At 50.1% G+C, this 18,103-nt stretch overlaps 1 protein-coding gene across 2 annotated transcripts in view; it reads left to right on the top strand.

Annotated features, from left to right (window-relative positions):
* LOC132402532 (transcobalamin-1-like) overlaps positions 1-18,103 on the top strand; it is an 81,254-nt gene that overhangs the window by 45,120 nt on the left and 18,031 nt on the right. For both annotated transcript variants that reach the window (XM_059985388.1, XM_059985387.1), the window contains 2 exons: positions 14,937-15,112; positions 15,624-15,807. In XM_059985388.1, the coding sequence (XP_059841371.1) occupies positions 14,937-15,112; positions 15,624-15,807 (360 nt within the window). The remainder of the gene's footprint in view (positions 1-14,936; positions 15,113-15,623; positions 15,808-18,103) is intronic.

The following is an 18,103-nucleotide window of genomic DNA, read 5'->3' as shown; positions in this document are numbered from 1 at the left end:
TAGGCTCTCACAACAGCAACATTCTGCTGGCCCTTCACCACTCGCTCAATAGGTTCTCACAACAGGAACATTCTGCTGGCCCTTCACCACTCGCTCAATAGGCTCTCACAACAGCAACATTCTGCTGGCCCTTCACCACTCGCTCAATAGGTTCTCACAACATCAACATTCTGCTGGCCCTTCACCACTCGCTCAATAGGTTCTCACACCAGGAACATTCTGCTGGCCCTTCACCACTCGCTCAATAGGTTCTCACACCAGGAACATTCTGCTGGCCCTTCACCACTCGCTCAATAGGTTCTCACACCAGCAACATTCTGCTGGCCCTTCACCACTCGCTCAATAGGCTCTCACAACAGGAACATTCTGCTGGCCCTTCACCACTCGCTCAATAGGCTCTCACAACAGCAACATTCTGCTGGCCCTTCACCACTCGCTCAATAGGTTCTCACACCAGGAACATTCTGCTGGCCCTTCACCACTCGCTCAATAGGTTCTCACACCAGGAACATTCTGCTGGCCCTTCACCACTCGCTCAATAGGTTCTCACAACAGCAACATTCTGCTGGGCCTTCACCACTCGCTCGATAGGCTCTCACACCAGGAACATTCTGCTGGCCCTTCACCACTCGCTCAATAGGCTCTCACAACAGCAACATTCTGCTGGCCCTTCACCACTCGCTCAATAGGTTCTCACAACAGCAACATTCTGCTGGCCCTTCACCACTCGCTCGATAGGTTCTCTCACCAGCAACATTCTGCTGGCCCTTCACCACTCGCTCAATAGGTTCTCACACCAGGAACATTCTGCTGGCCCTTCACCACTCGCTCAATAGGTTCTCACACCAGGAACATTCTGCTGGCCCTTCACCACTCGCTCAATAGGTTCTCACACCAGGAACATTCTGCTGGCCCTTCACCACTCGCTCAATAGGTTCTCACAACAGGAACATTCTGCTGGCCCTTCACCACTCGCTCAATAATTTCTCACACCAGGAACATTCTGCTGGCCCTTCACCACTCGCTCAATAGGTTCTCTCACCAGGAACATTCTGCTGGCCCTTCACCACTCGCTCAATAGGTTCTCACACCAGGAACATTCTGCTGGCCCTTCACCACTCGCTCAATAGGTTCTCACACCAGGAACATTCTGCTGGCCCTTCACCACTCGCTCAATAGGTTCTCACACCAGGAACATTCTGCTGGCCCTTCACCACTCGCTCAATAGGTTCTCACACCAGGAACATTCTCCTGGCCCTTCACCACTCGCTCCATAGGTTCTCACAACAGGAACATTCTGCTGGCCCTTCACCACTCGCTCAATAGGTTCTCACAACAGCAACATTCTGCTGGCCCTTCACCACTCGCTCAATAGGTTCTCACACCAGGAACATTCTGCTCGCCCTTCACCACTCGCTCAATAGGCTCTCACACCAGGAACATTCTGCTCGCCCTTCACCACTCGCTCAATAGGTTCTCACACCAGGAACATTCTGCTGGCCCTTCACCACTCGCTCAATAGGTTCTCACACCAGGAACATTCTGCTGGCCCTTCACCACTCGCTCAATAGGTTCTCACACCAGGAACATTCTGCTGGCCCTTCACCACTCGCTCAATAGGTTCTCACACCAGGAACATTCTGCTGGCCCTTCACCACTCGCTCAATAGGCTCTCACACCAGGAACATTCTGCTGGCCCTTCACCACTCGCTCAATAGGCTCTCACACCAGGAATATTCTGCTGGCCCTTCACCACTCGCTCAATAGGCTCTCACACCAGGAACATTCTGCTGGCCCTTCACCACTCGCTCAATAGGCTCTCACAACGGCAACATTCTGCTGGCCCTTCACTACTCACTCAATAGGTTCTCACACCAGGAACATTCTGCTGGCCCTTCACCACTCGCTCAATAGGTTCTCACAACAGGAACATTCTGCTGGCCCTTCACCACTCGCTCAATAGGTTCTCACAACAGCAACATTCTGCTGGCCCTTCACCACTCGCTCAATAGGTTCTCACAACAGCAACATTCTGCTGGGCCTTCACCACTCGATCGATAGGCTCTCACACCAGGAACATTCTGCTGGCCCTTCACCACTCGCTCAATAGGTTCTCACAACAGCAACATTCTGCTGGCCCTTCACCACTCGCTCAATAGGTTCTCACACCAGGAACATTCTGCTGGCCCTTCACCACTCGCTCAATAGGTTCTCACACCGGCAACATTCTGCTGGCCCTTCACCACTCGCTCAATAGGTTCTCACAACAGCAACATTCTGCTGGCCCTTCACCACTCGCTCAATAGGCTCTCACACCAGGAACATTCTGCTGGCCCTTCACCACTCGCTCAATAGGTTCTCACACCAGGAACATTCTGCTGGCCCTTCACCACTCGCTCAATAGGTTCTCACACCAGGAACATTCTGCTGGCCCTTCACCACTCGCTCAATAGGTTCTCACACCAGGAACATTCTGCTGGCCCTTCACCACTCGCTCAATAGGTTCTCACACCAGGAACATTCTGCTGGCCCTTCACCACTCGCTCAATAGGTTCTCACACCAGGAACATTCTGCTGGCCCTTCACCACTCGCTCAATAGGTTCTCACACCAGGAACATTCTGCTGGCCCTTCACCACTCGCTCAATAGGCTCTCACAACAGCAACATTCTGCTGGCCCTTCACCACTCGCTCAATAGGATCTCACACCAGCAACATTCTGCTGGCCCTTCACCAATCGCTCAATAGGTTCTCACACCAGGAACATTCTCCTGGCCCTTCACCACTCGCTCCATAGGTTCTCACAACAGGAACATTCTGCTGGCCCTTCACCACTCGCTCAATAGGTTCTCACAACAGCAACATTCTGCTGGCCCTTCACCACTCGCTCAATAGGTTCTCACACCAGGAACATTCTGCTCGCCCTTCACCACTCGCTCAATAGGCTCTCACACCAGGAACATTCTGCTCGCCCTTCACCACTCGCTCAATAGGTTCTCACACCAGGAACATTCTGCTGGCCCTTCACCACTCGCTCAATAGGTTCTCACACCAGGAACATTCTGCTGGCCCTTCACCACTCGCTCAATAGGTTCTCACACCAGGAACATTCTGCTGGCCCTTCACCACTCGCTCAATAGGTTCTCACACCAGGAACATTCTGCTGGCCCTTCACCACTCGCTCAATAGGCTCTCACACCAGGAACATTCTGCTGGCCCTTCACCACTCGCTCAATAGGCTCTCACACCAGGAATATTCTGCTGGCCCTTCACCACTCGCTCAATAGGCTCTCACACCAGGAACATTCTGCTGGCCCTTCACCACTCGCTCAATAGGCTCTCACAACGGCAACATTCTGCTGGCCCTTCACTACTCACTCAATAGGTTCTCACACCAGGAACATTCTGCTGGCCCTTCACCACTCGCTCAATAGGTTCTCACAACAGGAACATTCTGCTGGCCCTTCACCACTCGCTCAATAGGTTCTCACAACAGCAACATTCTGCTGGCCCTTCACCACTCGCTCAATAGGTTCTCACAACAGCAACATTCTGCTGGGCCTTCACCACTCGATCGATAGGCTCTCACACCAGGAACATTCTGCTGGCCCTTCAACACTCGCTCAATAGGTTCTCACAACAGCAACATTCTGCTGGCCCTTCACCACTCGCTCAATAGGTTCTCACACCAGGAACATTCTGCTGGCCCTTCACCACTCGCTCAATAGGTTCTCACACCGGCAACATTCTGCTGGCCCTTCACCACTCGCTCAATAGGTTCTCACAACAGCAACATTCTGCTGGCCCTTCACCACTCGCTCAATAGGCTCTCACACCAGGAACATTCTGCTGGCCCTTCACCACTCGCTCAATAGGTTCTCACACCAGGAACATTCTGCTGGCCCTTCACCACTCGCTCAATAGGTTCTCACACCAGGAACATTCTGCTGGCCCTTCACCACTCGCTCAATAGGTTCTCACACCAGGAACATTCTGCTGGCCCTTCACCACTCGCTCAATAGGTTCTCACACCAGGAACATTCTGCTGGCCCTTCACCACTCGCTCAATAGGTTCTCACACCAGGAACATTCTGCTGGCCCTTCACCACTCGCTCAATAGGCTCTCACAACAGGAACATTCTGCTGGCCCTTCACCACTCGCTCAATAGGTTCTCACACCAGGAACATTCTGCTGGCCCTTCACCACTCGCTCAATAGGTTCTCACACCAGGAACATTCTGCTGGCCCTTCACCACTCGCTCAATAGGCTCTCACAACAGCAACATTCTGCTGGCCCTTCACCACTCGCTCAATAGGATCTCACACCAGCAACATTCTGCTGGCCCTTCACCAATCGCTCAATAGGTTCTCACACCAGGAACATTCTGCTGGCCCTTCACCACTCGCTCAATAGGTTCTCACAACAGCAACATTCTGCTGGCCCTTCACCACTCGCTCAATAGGTTCTCACAACAGGAACATTCTGCTGGCCCTTCACCACTCGCTCAATAGGTTCTCACACCAGGAACATTCTGCTGGCCCTTCACCACTCGCTCAATAGGCTCTCACACCAGGAACATTCTGCTGGCCCTTCACCCCTCGCTCAATAGGTTCTCACAACAGCAACATTCTGCTGGGCCTTCACCACTCGATCGATAGGCTCTCACAACAGGAACATTCTGCTGGCCCTTCACCACTTGCTCAATAGGCTCTCACACCAGCAACATTCTGCTGGCCCTTCACCACTCGCTCAATAGGTTCTCACAACAGCAACGTTCTGCTGGCCCTTCACCACTCGCTCAATAGGCTCTCACAACAGGAACATTCTGCTGGCCCTTCACCACTCGCTCAATAGGCTCTCACAACAGGAACATTCTGCTGGCCCTTCACCACTCGCTCAATAGGTTCTCTCACCAGGAACATTCTGCTGGCCCTTCACCACTCGCTCAATAGGTTCTCACACCAGGAACATTCTGCTGGCCCTTCACCACTCGCTCAATAGGTTCTCACACCAGGAACATTCTGCTGGCCCTTCACCACTCGCTCAATAGGTTCTCACACCAGCAACATTCTGCTGGCCCTTCACCACTCGCTCAATAGGTTCTCACACCAGGAACATTCTCCTGGCCCTTCACCACTCGCTCCATAGGTTCTCACAACAGGAACATTCTGCTGGCCCTTCACCACTCGCTCAATAGGTTCTCACAACAGCAACATTCTGCTGGCCCTTCACCACTCGCTCAATAGGTTCTCACACCAGGAACATTCTGCTCGCCCTTCACCACTCGCTCAATAGGCTCTCACACCAGGAACATTCTGCTCGCCCTTCACCACTCGCTCAATAGGTTCTCACACCAGGAACATTCTGCTGGCCCTTCACCACTCGCTCAATAGGTTCTCACACCAGGAACATTCTGCTGGCCCTTCACCACTCGCTCAATAGGTTCTCACACCAGGAACATTCTGCTGGCCCTTCACCACTCGCTCAATAGGTTCTCACACCAGGAACATTCTGCTGGCCCTTCACCACTCGCTCAATAGGCTCTCACACCAGGAACATTCTGCTGGCCCTTCACCACTCGCTCAATAGGCTCTCACACCAGGAATATTCTGCTGGCCCTTCACCACTCGCTCAATAGGCTCTCACACCAGGAACATTCTGCTGGCCCTTCACCACTCGCTCAATAGGCTCTCACAACGGCAACATTCTGCTGGCCCTTCACTACTCACTCAATAGGTTCTCACACCAGGAACATTCTGCTGGCCCTTCACCACTCGCTCAATAGGTTCTCACAACAGGAACATTCTGCTGGCCCTTCACCACTCGCTCAATAGGTTCTCACAACAGCAACATTCTGCTGGCCCTTCACCACTCGCTCAATAGGTTCTCACAACAGCAACATTCTGCTGGCCCTTCACCACTCGCTCAATAGGCTCTCACACCAGGAACATTCTGCTGGCCCTTCACCACTCGCTCAATAGGTTCTCACACCAGGAACATTCTGCTGGCCCTTCACCACTCGCTCAATAGGTTCTCACACCAGGAACATTCTGCTGGCCCTTCACCACTCGCTCAATAGGTTCTCACACCAGGAACATTCTGCTGGCCCTTCACCACTCGCTCAATAGGTTCTCACACCAGGAACATTCTGCTGGCCCTTCACCACTCGCTCAATAGGTTCTCACACCAGGAACATTCTGCTGGCCCTTCACCACTCGCTCAATAGGTTCTCACACCAGGAACATTCTGCTGGCCCTTCACCACTCGCTCAATAGGCTCTCACAACAGCAACATTCTGCTGGCCCTTCACCACTCGCTCAATAGGATCTCACACCAGCAACATTCTGCTGGCCCTTCACCAATCGCTCAATAGGTTCTCACACCAGGAACATTCTGCTGGCCCTTCACCACTCGCTCAATAGGTTCTCACAACAGCAACATTCTGCTGGCCCTTCACCACTCGCTCAATAGGTTCTCACAACAGGAACATTCTGCTGGCCCTTCACCACTCGCTCAATAGGTTCTCACACCAGGAACATTCTGCTGGCCCTTCACCACTCGCTCAATAGGCTCTCACACCAGGAACATTCTGCTGGCCCTTCACCCCTCGCTCAATAGGTTCTCACAACAGCAACATTCTGCTGGGCCTTCACCACTCGATCGATAGGCTCTCACAACAGGAACATTCTGCTGGCCCTTCACCACTTGCTCAATAGGCTCTCACACCAGCAACATTCTGCTGGCCCTTCACCACTCGCTCAATAGGTTCTCACAACAGCAACGTTCTGCTGGCCCTTCACCACTCGCTCAATAGGCTCTCACAACAGGAACATTCTGCTGGCCCTTCACCACTCGCTCAATAGGCTCTCACAACAGGAACATTCTGCTGGCCCTTCACCACTCGCTCAATAGGTTCTCACAACAGCAACATTCTGCTGGTCCTTCACCACTCGCTCAATAGGCTCTCACACCAGCAACATTCTGCTGGCCCTTCACCACTCGCTCAATATGTTCTCACACCAGGAACATTCTGCTGGTCCTTCACCACTCGCTCAATATGTTCTCACACCAGGAACATTCTGCTGGCCCTTCACCACTCGCTCAATAGGTTCTCACAACAGGAACATTCTGCTGGCCCTTCACCACTCGCTCAATATGTTCTCACACCAGGAACATTCTGCTGGCCCTTCACCACTCGCTCAATAGGCTCTCACAACAGCAACATTCTGCTGGCCCTTCACCACTCGCTCAATATGTTCTCACACCAGGAACATTCTGCTGGCCCTTCACCACTCGCTCAATAGGTTCTCACACCAGGAACATTCTGCTGGCCCTTCACCACTCGCTCAATAGGTTCTCACACCAGGAACATTCTGCTGGCCCTTCACCACTCGCTCAATAGGCTCTCACAACAGGAACATTCTGCTGGCCCTTCACCACTCGCTCAATAGGCTCTCACAACAGGAACATTCTGCTGGCCCTTCACCACTCGCTCAATAGGCTCTCACACCAGGAACATTCTGCTGGCCCTTCACCACTCGCTCAATAGGTTCTCACAACAGGAACATTCTGCTGGCCCTTCACCACTCGCTCAATAGGTTCTCACACCAGCAACATTCTGCTGGCCCTTCACCACTCGCTCAATAGGCTCTCACAACAGGAACATTCTGCTGGCCCTTCACCACTCGCTCAATAGGCTCTCACACCAGGAACATTCTGCTGGCCCTTCACCACTCGCTCAATAGTTTCTCACACCAGCAACATTCTGCTGGCCCTTCACCACTCGCTCAATAGGTTCTCACACCAGGAACATTCCGCTGGCCCTTCACCACTCGCTCAATAGGTTCTCACACCAGGAACATTCTGCTGGCCCTTCACCACTCGCTCAATAGGTTCTCACAACAGGAACATTCTGCTGGCCCTTCACCACTCACTCAATAGGCTCTCACACCAGGAACATACTGCTGGCCCTTCACCACTCGCTCAATAGGTTCTCACACCAGGAACATTCTGCTGGCCCTTCACCAGTCGCTCAATAGGTTCTCACACCAGGAACAATCTGCTGGCCCTTCACCACTCGCTCAATGGGTTCTCACACCAGGAACATTCTGCTGGCCCTTCACCACTCGCTCAATAGGTTCTCACACCAGGAACATTCTGCTGGCCCTTCACCACTCGCTCAATAGGCTCTCACAACAGCAACATTCTGCTGGCCCTTCACCACTCGCTCAATAGGTTCTCACAACAGCAACATTCTGCTGGCCCTTCACCACTCGCTCAATAGGTTCTCACACCAGGAACATTCTGCTGGCCCTTCACCACTCGCTCAATAGGTTCTCACACCAGGAACATTCTGCTGGCCCTTCACCACTCGCTCAATAGGCTCTCACAACAGCAACATTCTGCTGGCCCTTCACCACTCGCTCAATAGGTTCTCACAACAGGAACATTCTGCTGGCCCTTCACCACTCGCTCAATAGGTTCTCACACCAGCAACATTCTGCTGGCCCTTCACCACTCGCTCAATAGGTTCTCACACCAGGAACATTCTGCTGGCCCGTCACCACTCGCTCAATAGGTTCTCACAACAGGAACATTCTGCTGGCCCTTCACCACTCGCTCAATAGGTTCTCACAACAGGAACATTCTGCTGGCCCTTCACCACTCGCTCAATAGGCTCTCACAACAGCAACATTCTGCTGGCCCTTCACCACTCGCTCAATAGGTTCTCACACCAGGAACATTCTGCTGGCCCGTCACCACTCGCTCAATAGGTTCTCACAACAGGAACATTCTGCTGGCCCTTCACCACTCGCTCAATAGGTTCTCACACCAGGAACATTCTGCTGGCCCTTCACCACTCGCTCAATAGGTTCTCACACCAGCAACATTCTGCTGGCCCTTCACCACTCGCTCAATAGGATCTCACAACAGCAACATTCTGCTGGCCCTTCACCACTCGCTCAATAGGTTCTCACACCAGGAACATTCTGCTGGCCCTTCACCACTCGCTCAATAGGTTCTCACAACAGCAACATTCTGCTGGCCCTTCACCACTCGCTCAATAGGTTCTCACAACAGCAACATTCTGCTGGCCCTTCACCACTCGCTCAATAGTTTCTCACACCAGGAACATTCTGCTGGCCCTTCACCACTCGCTCAATAGGTTCTCACAACAGCAACATTCTGCTGGCCCTTCACCACTCGCTCAATAGGCTCTCACAACAGCAACATTCTGCTGGCCCTTCACCACTCGCACAATAGGTTCTCACAACAGCAACATTCTGCTGGCCCTTCACCACTCGCTCAATAGGCTCTCACACCAGGAACATTCTGCTGGCCCTTCACCACTCGCTCAATAGGCTCTCACAACAGCAACATTCTGCTGGCCCTTCACTACTCACTCGATAGGTTCTCACAACAGGAACATTCTGCTGGCCCTTCACCACTCGCTCAATAGGCTCTCACACCAGCAACATTCTGCTGGCCCTTCACCACTCGCTCAATAGGTTCTCACAACAGGAACATTCTGCTGGCCCTTCACCACTCGCTCAATAGGTTCTCACACCAGCAACATTCTGCTGGCCCTTCACCACTCGTTCAATAGGTTCTCACACCAGGAACATTCTGCTGGCCCTTCACCACTCGCTCAATAGGCTCTCACACCAGGAACATTCTGCTGGCCCTTCACCACTCGCTCAATAGGTTCTCACACCAGGAACATTCTGCTGGCCCTTCACCACTCGTTCAATAGGTTCTCACAACAGCAACATTCTGCTGGCCTTTCACCACTCGCTCAATAGGTTCTCACACCAGGAACATTCTGCTGGCCCTTCACCACTCGCTCAATAGGTTCTCACACCGGGAACATTCTGCTGGCCCTTCACCACTCGCTCAATAGGTTCTCACACCAGGAACATTCTGCTGGCCCTTCACCACTCGCTCAATAGGTTCTCACACCAGCAACATTCTGCTGGCCCTTCACCACTCACTCAATAGGTTCTCACACCAGGAACATTCTGCTGGCCCTTCACCACTCGCTCAATAGGTTCTCACACCAGCAACATTCTGCTGGCCCTTCACCACTCACTCAATATGTTCTCACACCAGGAACATTCTGCTGGCCCTTCACCACTCGCTCAATAGGTTCTCACACCAGGAACATTCTGCTGGCCCTTCACCACTCGCTCAATAGGTTCTCACACCAGGAACATTCTGCTGGCCCTTCACCACTCGCTCAATAGGTTCTCACACCAGGAACATTCTGCTGGCCCTTCACCACTCGCTCAATAGGTTCTCACACCAGGAACATTCTGCTGGCCCTTCACCACTCACTCAATAGGTTCTCACACCAGCAACATTCTGCTGGCCCCCACCACTCGCTCAATAGGCTCTCACAACAGGAACATTCTGCTGGCCCTTCACCACTCGCTCAATAGGTTCTCACACCAGGAACATTCTGCTGGCCCTTCACCACTCGATCGATAGGTTCTCACACCAGGAACATTCTGCTGGCCCTTCACCACTCGCTCAATAGGCTCTCACAACAGGAATTATCCGTCTGCTGGAACGCAGACACAGCTTCTCGTCGTATCTCAGTCCATGTGGCCACCATGATGGAAAACCAGCTGTGAAGATTTCAGAGCAGATGCTGCACCCAGTAGACGGCCATTTCACAGTTGCTTCTTTCTGAAGCACAGGAGGTTCTGGAGCTACACACACAAAATTCTGGAGCAACCCGGATGGTCAGGCAGCTTTTCTGGAGAGGAAAAAAGAGCCAATGTTTGAGCCAGGAACCTTCATCAGGACAGCTGGATTTACCCCAGATGACTCAGAAGGCTTTTATTATTTATTTCATTTTCATAAAACAAGATAAGCTAAGCATCCCACAGCAATAATTGATTTTATGACAGCGTAGAGCCATACAGCATTGATACAAGCCCTTCAGCTCAACCAATACATTCTGACCACTTTGTCCATAAGATATAGGAACAGGAAGAGGCCATTCAATCATGGGCTCATCCGATTCCTCCAGTCATCCCCACTCCCCTGCTTTCACCCTATACCCTTTGAAGGCCTGGCTAATCAGGAGCCTATCTGTCTCTGCGTTAAATGACTTCATCTGAACAGCCGCTCGTGGCAAAAAATTCCACAGATTTACCACCCTGTGACTAAAGTCATTCTTCACATCTCTGTTTCTGAAGTCGTGCCCTCTTGTCCTGGACTCCCTACTATGGGAGATAACCTTGCCATATCTAATCTGTTCAGGCCTTTTAACCTTCTCCTGAACTCCAGGGAATACAGCCCAAGAGCTGCCAGACATTCCTCATATGGTAACCCTTTCATTCCTGGAATCATTCTCCTGAATCTTCTCTGAACCCTCTCCAATGTCAGTTTATCCTTTCTAAAGTAAGGAGCCCAAAACTGCACACAACACTCCAAGTCTAGTCTCACAAGCGCCTTATAGAGCCTCAACATAACATCCCTTATATTCTATACTTCTAGAAATGAATGCCAACATTGCATTCGTCTTCTTCACCACCGACTCAACCTGGAGATTAAACTTTAGGGTATCCTGCACAAGGACTCCCAAGACCCTTTGCACCTGTGCATTTTGAATTCTCTCCCCATCTAAATAATAGTCTGCCCATTTATTTCTTCCACCAAAGTGCATGACCCTACATTTTCCAACATTGTATTTAATTTGCCACTTCTTTGCCCATTCCCCTAAACTATCTAAGTCTCTCTGCAGGCTCTCTGTTTCCTCAACACTACCCGGCTCCTCCATCTCTCCTTGTATCACTGGAAAATTTAGCCACAAAACCATTAACCCCATAGTTCAAATCATTGACATACATTGTAAAAAGCAGCGGTCCCAACACCGACCCCTGTGGAACTCCACTGGTAACTGGCAGCCAGCCAGAACAGGATCCTTTATTCCCACTCTCTGCTTTCTGCAGACCAGTCAATGTTCCACCCATGCTAGTAACTTCCCTGTAATTCCATGGGCTCTCATCTTGCTAAGCAGATTCCTGGGCGGCACCTTATAAAAGGCCTTCTGAAAATCCAAGCACACCACATGTACTGCATATCCTTTGTCTACCCTGCTTATAATTTCCTCAAAAAATATCAATCGGTTAGTCAGGCAGGATTTTGCTTTCAGGAAACTATGCTGGCTTTTACCTATCTTATCATGTGTCTCCAGGTACTCCGAAATCTCATCCCTAGCTATCGATTCCAACAACTTCCCAACCACTGACATCAGGCTAACAGGTCTTAGTTCCTTTTCTGCTACCTCCCACCCATCTTACATAGCGGAGTAACATTTGCAGTTTTCTGGTCACCCAGTACAATGCCAGAATCTATGGATTCTTGTAGGATCATTGTTAATGCTTCTGCAATCTCTCCAGCTACTTCCTTCAGAACCCGAGGGTGCATTCCATCAGCTCCAGGAGATTTATCCACCCTCAGACCATTAAGCTTCCTGACCATCTTCTCAGTCGTAATTCTCACTGCACAAACTTCACTTCCCTGACACTCTTGAGTATTCAGTATACCACAGATGTCTTCCACTGTGAAGACTGATGCAAAATATGCGTTCAGTTCCTCTGCTGTCTCTGCGTCTCTCATTACGAAATCTCCAGCATCATTTTCTATTGGTCCTCTATCTACCCTCAACTCTCTTTTACCCTTTATATACTTAAAAAAGCTTTTGTTATCTTCTTTAATATTAGTCACCAGCTTCCTTTCATAATTCATCTTTTCCTTCCTAATGACCTTTTTAGTTTCCTTCTGCAGGTTTTTAAAAGCTTCCCAATCCTCTATCTTCCCACTAGCTCTGGCTTCTTTGTATGCCCTCTCTTTTGCTTTTACTTTGACTCTGACTTCACTCGTCAGCCACGGTAGTGTCCTTCATCTATTTGAAAATTTCTCCTTATTTGGAATATATCTGCTCTCTACTATTTTTCCTGTTAGTGTCCACCCAATCCAGCACAGCCGATCCCCTAGTGCACTCAACAACAAGCTGTTCTAAAAAGCCATCCTTTAGACCTTCTACAAATCCTCTCTCCTGAGGCCCAGTACTGGCCTGGCTTCCCCAATCTGCATTCATGTTAAAATATCCAACGATTATCGTGACATTGCCCTTCTGACACACTTTTTCTATCTCCTGCTGTCATTTGTAATCCACATCTTGGCTGCTTTTTGGAGGCCTGTATTCAACTGCTATTAGGGTCCTTTTACCCTTGCCATTTCTTAATTCAACCCACAGAGACCCTACACCTTCCAATCTTATGTCATCCCTTTCTAATTATATATTATTTCATATACAGTCACACCACCCCTTCTGCCTTCTCATCTATCTTTCTGACACATTGTATTTCCTTGGACGTTCAGCTCCCATTGGCAGCCATCCTTTAGCCAAGTTTCAGAGATGGGCACAACATCATACTTGCCTATTTGTAGCTGAATTTAAGATCATCCATTTTATTTCTTATGCTGCCTGCATTCAAAATTTTCAATCCCGTATTTGTTGCGTTCTGTTTAAACTGCACCATACCTCTATTGCCCTGTAACCCATCCCACTGGCTGTGATTGTGCCTCAACTCCTGCCTGCTCTTTCTATCATCTCTGTTGCATGCTATCTTTGATTTATTTCTGTTTTCCCCTACCTCAGCCCTCTCACTCTGGGTCCCATCCCCTTTTCAAATTAGTTTAAACCCTCCCAGTCAGCTCTGCCAGGGCTTTGAGTTCAGGAGTAACCCGTCCTTTTTGTCCAGGTCATACCTCCCCCAGAAGATGCCCCAATGATCCAGGAACCCAAAACCCTGCCCCCTACACCAGTCTCTCAGCCACACATTAATATGCCTGATCATGCTACTCTTGCGTTCGTTAACATGTGGCACAGGCATCAATCCTGAAATTACGACTCTGGGGGTCCTGCTTTTCATCTTCCTACCCAACTCCCTGAATTCTCTCTTCAGGACCTCCTCTATTCCCCATCTTCTTCTCTCCCTTCTGCACCACGGGAGTAGACTCAGTGCCAGAGACCCGATCGCCGTGGTCGTCCTCTGTCAGGTCATCCCCCCCAACAGCATCCAAAACGAGATAGTGATTCCTGAGGGGGATGGCCACAGGGATGCTCTCTACTATCTATGCTCTTCCCATCCCTTCCCTGACCGTCACCCACTTGTCTAACTCCTGCAGCCTCGGGGTGACTAACTCCCTGTAGCTCCTATCCATCTCCTGCTCACTTTCCCCAATAAGCTGTGGGTCATCAAGCCACAGTCCAGATCCCTAACACGGCCTCTCAGGAGCTGCATCTCAGTGCTCTTGGCACAGACGTGGCCATCTGGGAGACTGGAAGATTCCCAGGATTTCTACATCCGACACTCAGAGCAAAGTACTAACCCTACAGACGTGCTCTCTATTGCTCCAAAAAAATAATGCAAGGAAAAAAAATGAAGTCCACCTACCCACTTACCTCACCAAGACTCGAATGAGCCAAAACCTGTCCACTCTGCCTCAGACCACTCCACTGACCACCCAGCTAGTCCCAATGTCCTGTGTTCGGCCCATACCCCCCCCCCAAGGATTACCCCTCCAAGCACCTGTCCAAGTGCTTCTTAAACAATACCTGCCTCAACCACTTCCCCTGGCAGCTCATTCCATTTACTCACTACCTTTGTGGGAAATTGCCCCTCACGTCAAATTTAAATCCTTTTCCTCTCACTCTAAATCTATGCCCCTTAGTTTTAGACCCCCCTACCCTTGGGAAAAGGTCACTGCCACCCACATTATCTGTGTGTGTATATGATGTATATTGTAATTCACAGTTTTTCAGTTATTGTGTATTGCATTCTCCTGTCGCCACAAGTACAACAAATTTCAGGACATATGCTGGTGATATTGAAGCCGATTCTGATTCTAATTTGTAGATACAGCCTCTATGACCGTCCTTGCTCTCTCCTGCATACACAATGGCAATAACCTTGATATCATGGAGAAACACCACATTGAACAAGCCATCATGCTCTTGCTGCGTCAGCTCCTAAATTACCAGCAGATGGATGGTACCTTTGGGACTATCTACAATACTGGCCTTGCTGTTCAGGTGAGTTAAAACTGGCACGTAATGCCTACACTGTGAGTAGCAAGGCTCTCGTTACTGGTGACACCGATCCTGTGGTGGAGTGAGGGAGGGTGGGTGTAATCATGACCAAGGACAGCAGAGCAAACCGAGAACATTGGATAAACTGTGTATTCCATGCCCCATTTGATTCTCCCCTTCCTTTATTTCAAATCTGGGTCAGAGTTAATTCTACACCTTACTCTGCACGTCGGTTCACCACCCTCTGTAGCTCTCTCGTTACAGAACTGCTACACTTAAGAGGCAATTATACAGGCACTTAAATAGACAAGGCAAAGGAGGACATGGTCCTAATGCAGCAATATGGGTTAGTATGGATCTGGTATGACGAAGGGCCTAATTCTATGACTCTCAATGTGAACGTGTAACGTATTTCACTGCTAGCCAAATTCGTTCACATCTGGATGTCCACCAAATGCACTTCTTTGAATTATATTGGATATCGTTCTGAATATCTTTTGTCATCTGTTTCCAGGCTTTCGTTGAACAGGCAAAACTGGAATTTACTCTCTTCCATTGCTCAAAAAATTTGCAACTCTTGGTCAGTGAGATCTATAAAGGATCATTTAACACAGTGCAGAAAGCTTTCCCAGTACTCCTGGCTTTGGAGGGGAAACCACTGTTGCACGTTGGAGACCCCAGTTGTCGTTCACGTCGGGGTGAGTATGCAAAACCATGATATCAACACGTTTTAAAGGAATCATTAAAATGACTGTGAGAAATAACTGAAATGTCAGCCACGTATTAGATGACAACACCTTGCCTCTGACAGTGTTCTGTTTTCACCTTCACACTCCGTGGGGATTCATGCACGTCAGCATAAATCCCCACTGATGCGTGTTGATCCATTGCAGTACTAGCCTTTGGGTGAGATCTTAGACACTCTCAGTGGCAACTTTATCAGGTACCTCTGGAACCTGGTGCGGTCTGCTGCCGTAGCCCATCCACTTCAAGATTCAATGTGTTGTGCATTCAGAGGCGCTCTTCTGCACACCACTGTCATAACATATGGTTATTTGAGTTGCTGCCACCTTCCTCTCTCATTATCGAGGTATTTTCGGCCACAGAACTGCCACTCACTGGACTGTCATGAATGAAAATGCCAGGAGACCAGCAATTTCCGAGATACTCAAACCACCCCATCAGGCACCAACCATCAGTGCATGGTCAACGTCATCTAAGTCATATCATTTCCTCATTCTGATGTTTGGTCTGAATAACTGAACCTCTTGACCATGTCAGCATGCTTTAATGCATTGAATTCCTACCACATGATTGCCCGATTAACTATTTACCTTAATGAACAGGTGTAGTGATCACTTATGAAACACTCGGGGTTCCTCAGCTGCATAATTCTAGCAAAGACAATCTCTGGCCCCACCAAACGCGTGAGATTGAGGCGCGAGCCCATCCCAAAACTCCGTTTGTGTGGATGCTGTGTAACTTGTTACCCTGGTAGAAATGAGTGCCATGAAATAACAGACAGTCTCTTCTTCTTCGGTTGTCCATCGGAATCAGATGACGACGTCCACTCCTTTAGCGGTGACTATACAGTCCTATCCTGGACCCACAAGCCCTATTGCAGGTGGGACATGTATATGTGGTGGTGGTGGTAGTGATGGCAACCATGGCTGTATCTCTCCTGACTCTCTTCTGCTGTCTTCTGGTTGTTCTTTCCGTCTCCAGAATATGAACTCCGTCCCCACACAACTGTCGCCAAGTGTTACGCTCAGCAGTCACATCCTCCAGTTCCTCGGGTCTGATCTTGCACTCACTTAAACCATTCTTCATCTGATCCTTATAGTGCTTCTTCGGCCCTCCAGCTGAGCGTTGACCATGATGTAGCAGGCCGTATAACACTCTGCGGGATAGCTGACATGGGGGCATCCTTACCATGTGCCCCAGCCACTGCAACTGACGCTGGGTGATTGTGGCCTCAATACTTCTGCAGTTGGTCTTTATCAGTATTTCAGTGTGAGGCACCCGCTCATGCCAAGTAATTCCCAGGAAGCACTGAAGGCAGATTATGTGGAAACACTCCAAGGACTTGATGTGACGGCTGTAGGTTACTCAAGTTTCACAGCCATAAAGGAGGGTGGTGACACAGACCGCTTGATATAGAGTGACCCTTGTGGAGGGACGAAGGCTCTTGTTCTGAAAGACTCTACGCCGAAGTCTCCCAAAGGCAGCTGATGCCTGTTTAATGCGGCTCTGGATGTCGTTGTCAATGCCACTATCCTCAGAGAGAATGCTCCCCAGGTATTTGAAAGATGGCGCTACTGACAGCTTTTCATCACCAACAGTGAAGGCAGGTAGAGTGGGTTGTACACTGGCACTCCATTGGCAAACCACTTCTGTCTTGGTGGTATTGACGGTCTGCCCCATCCTGCTGTACGCCATCACCACCACAGCAAGGACAGTCTGAAGATCCTCTGGAGTATGGGTACAAGAGTACGGTCATCTGCATAGTGCAGCTCCCGAACCCGTTCTCTGCGGAGTTTGGTGGTTGTGTGGAGCTTCCTGATGCCATCTAATCTGACATCCGCTGCCACACTGGTGCGGTCTTTAATCTCATTGTGGAGCAGCTTGGTAACACAGGAGGAAGATGTTAAAGAGCACTGGCGCTGGCACACACCCCTGCCTCACCCCCGTGCGTACAAGGAAGGGCTCGGACTCTTGTCCTCCTATGGTCACCAAGCAGTCATCCCATTGTGGAACTGGTGGAGAATGTTAACAAATTTATTGGGACAGCCAAACCCGAGGTGGACATCCCATAAGAGCTCTCCTTGCACAGTGTCGAATGCTTTGGAGAGGTCGACAAAGGCCATAAACAGGTCCTGATGTTGCTCCCGGCACTTTTCCTGAAGCTGCCGGGCTGTGAAGATCATGTCGATCGTGCTCCTGTTCTTCCTAAATCCACACTGCGATTCAGGCAGCATCGACTCGGTGATGTTG

The sequence above is a fragment of the Hypanus sabinus genome, chromosome 12 (assembly GCF_030144855.1).
Source record: "Hypanus sabinus isolate sHypSab1 chromosome 12, sHypSab1.hap1, whole genome shotgun sequence".
NCBI lineage: Eukaryota > Metazoa > Chordata > Chondrichthyes > Myliobatiformes > Dasyatidae > Hypanus > Hypanus sabinus.
The sequence above is the reverse complement of the archived record's forward strand: the minus strand, read 5'-3'. Positions and strand labels throughout refer to the sequence as shown.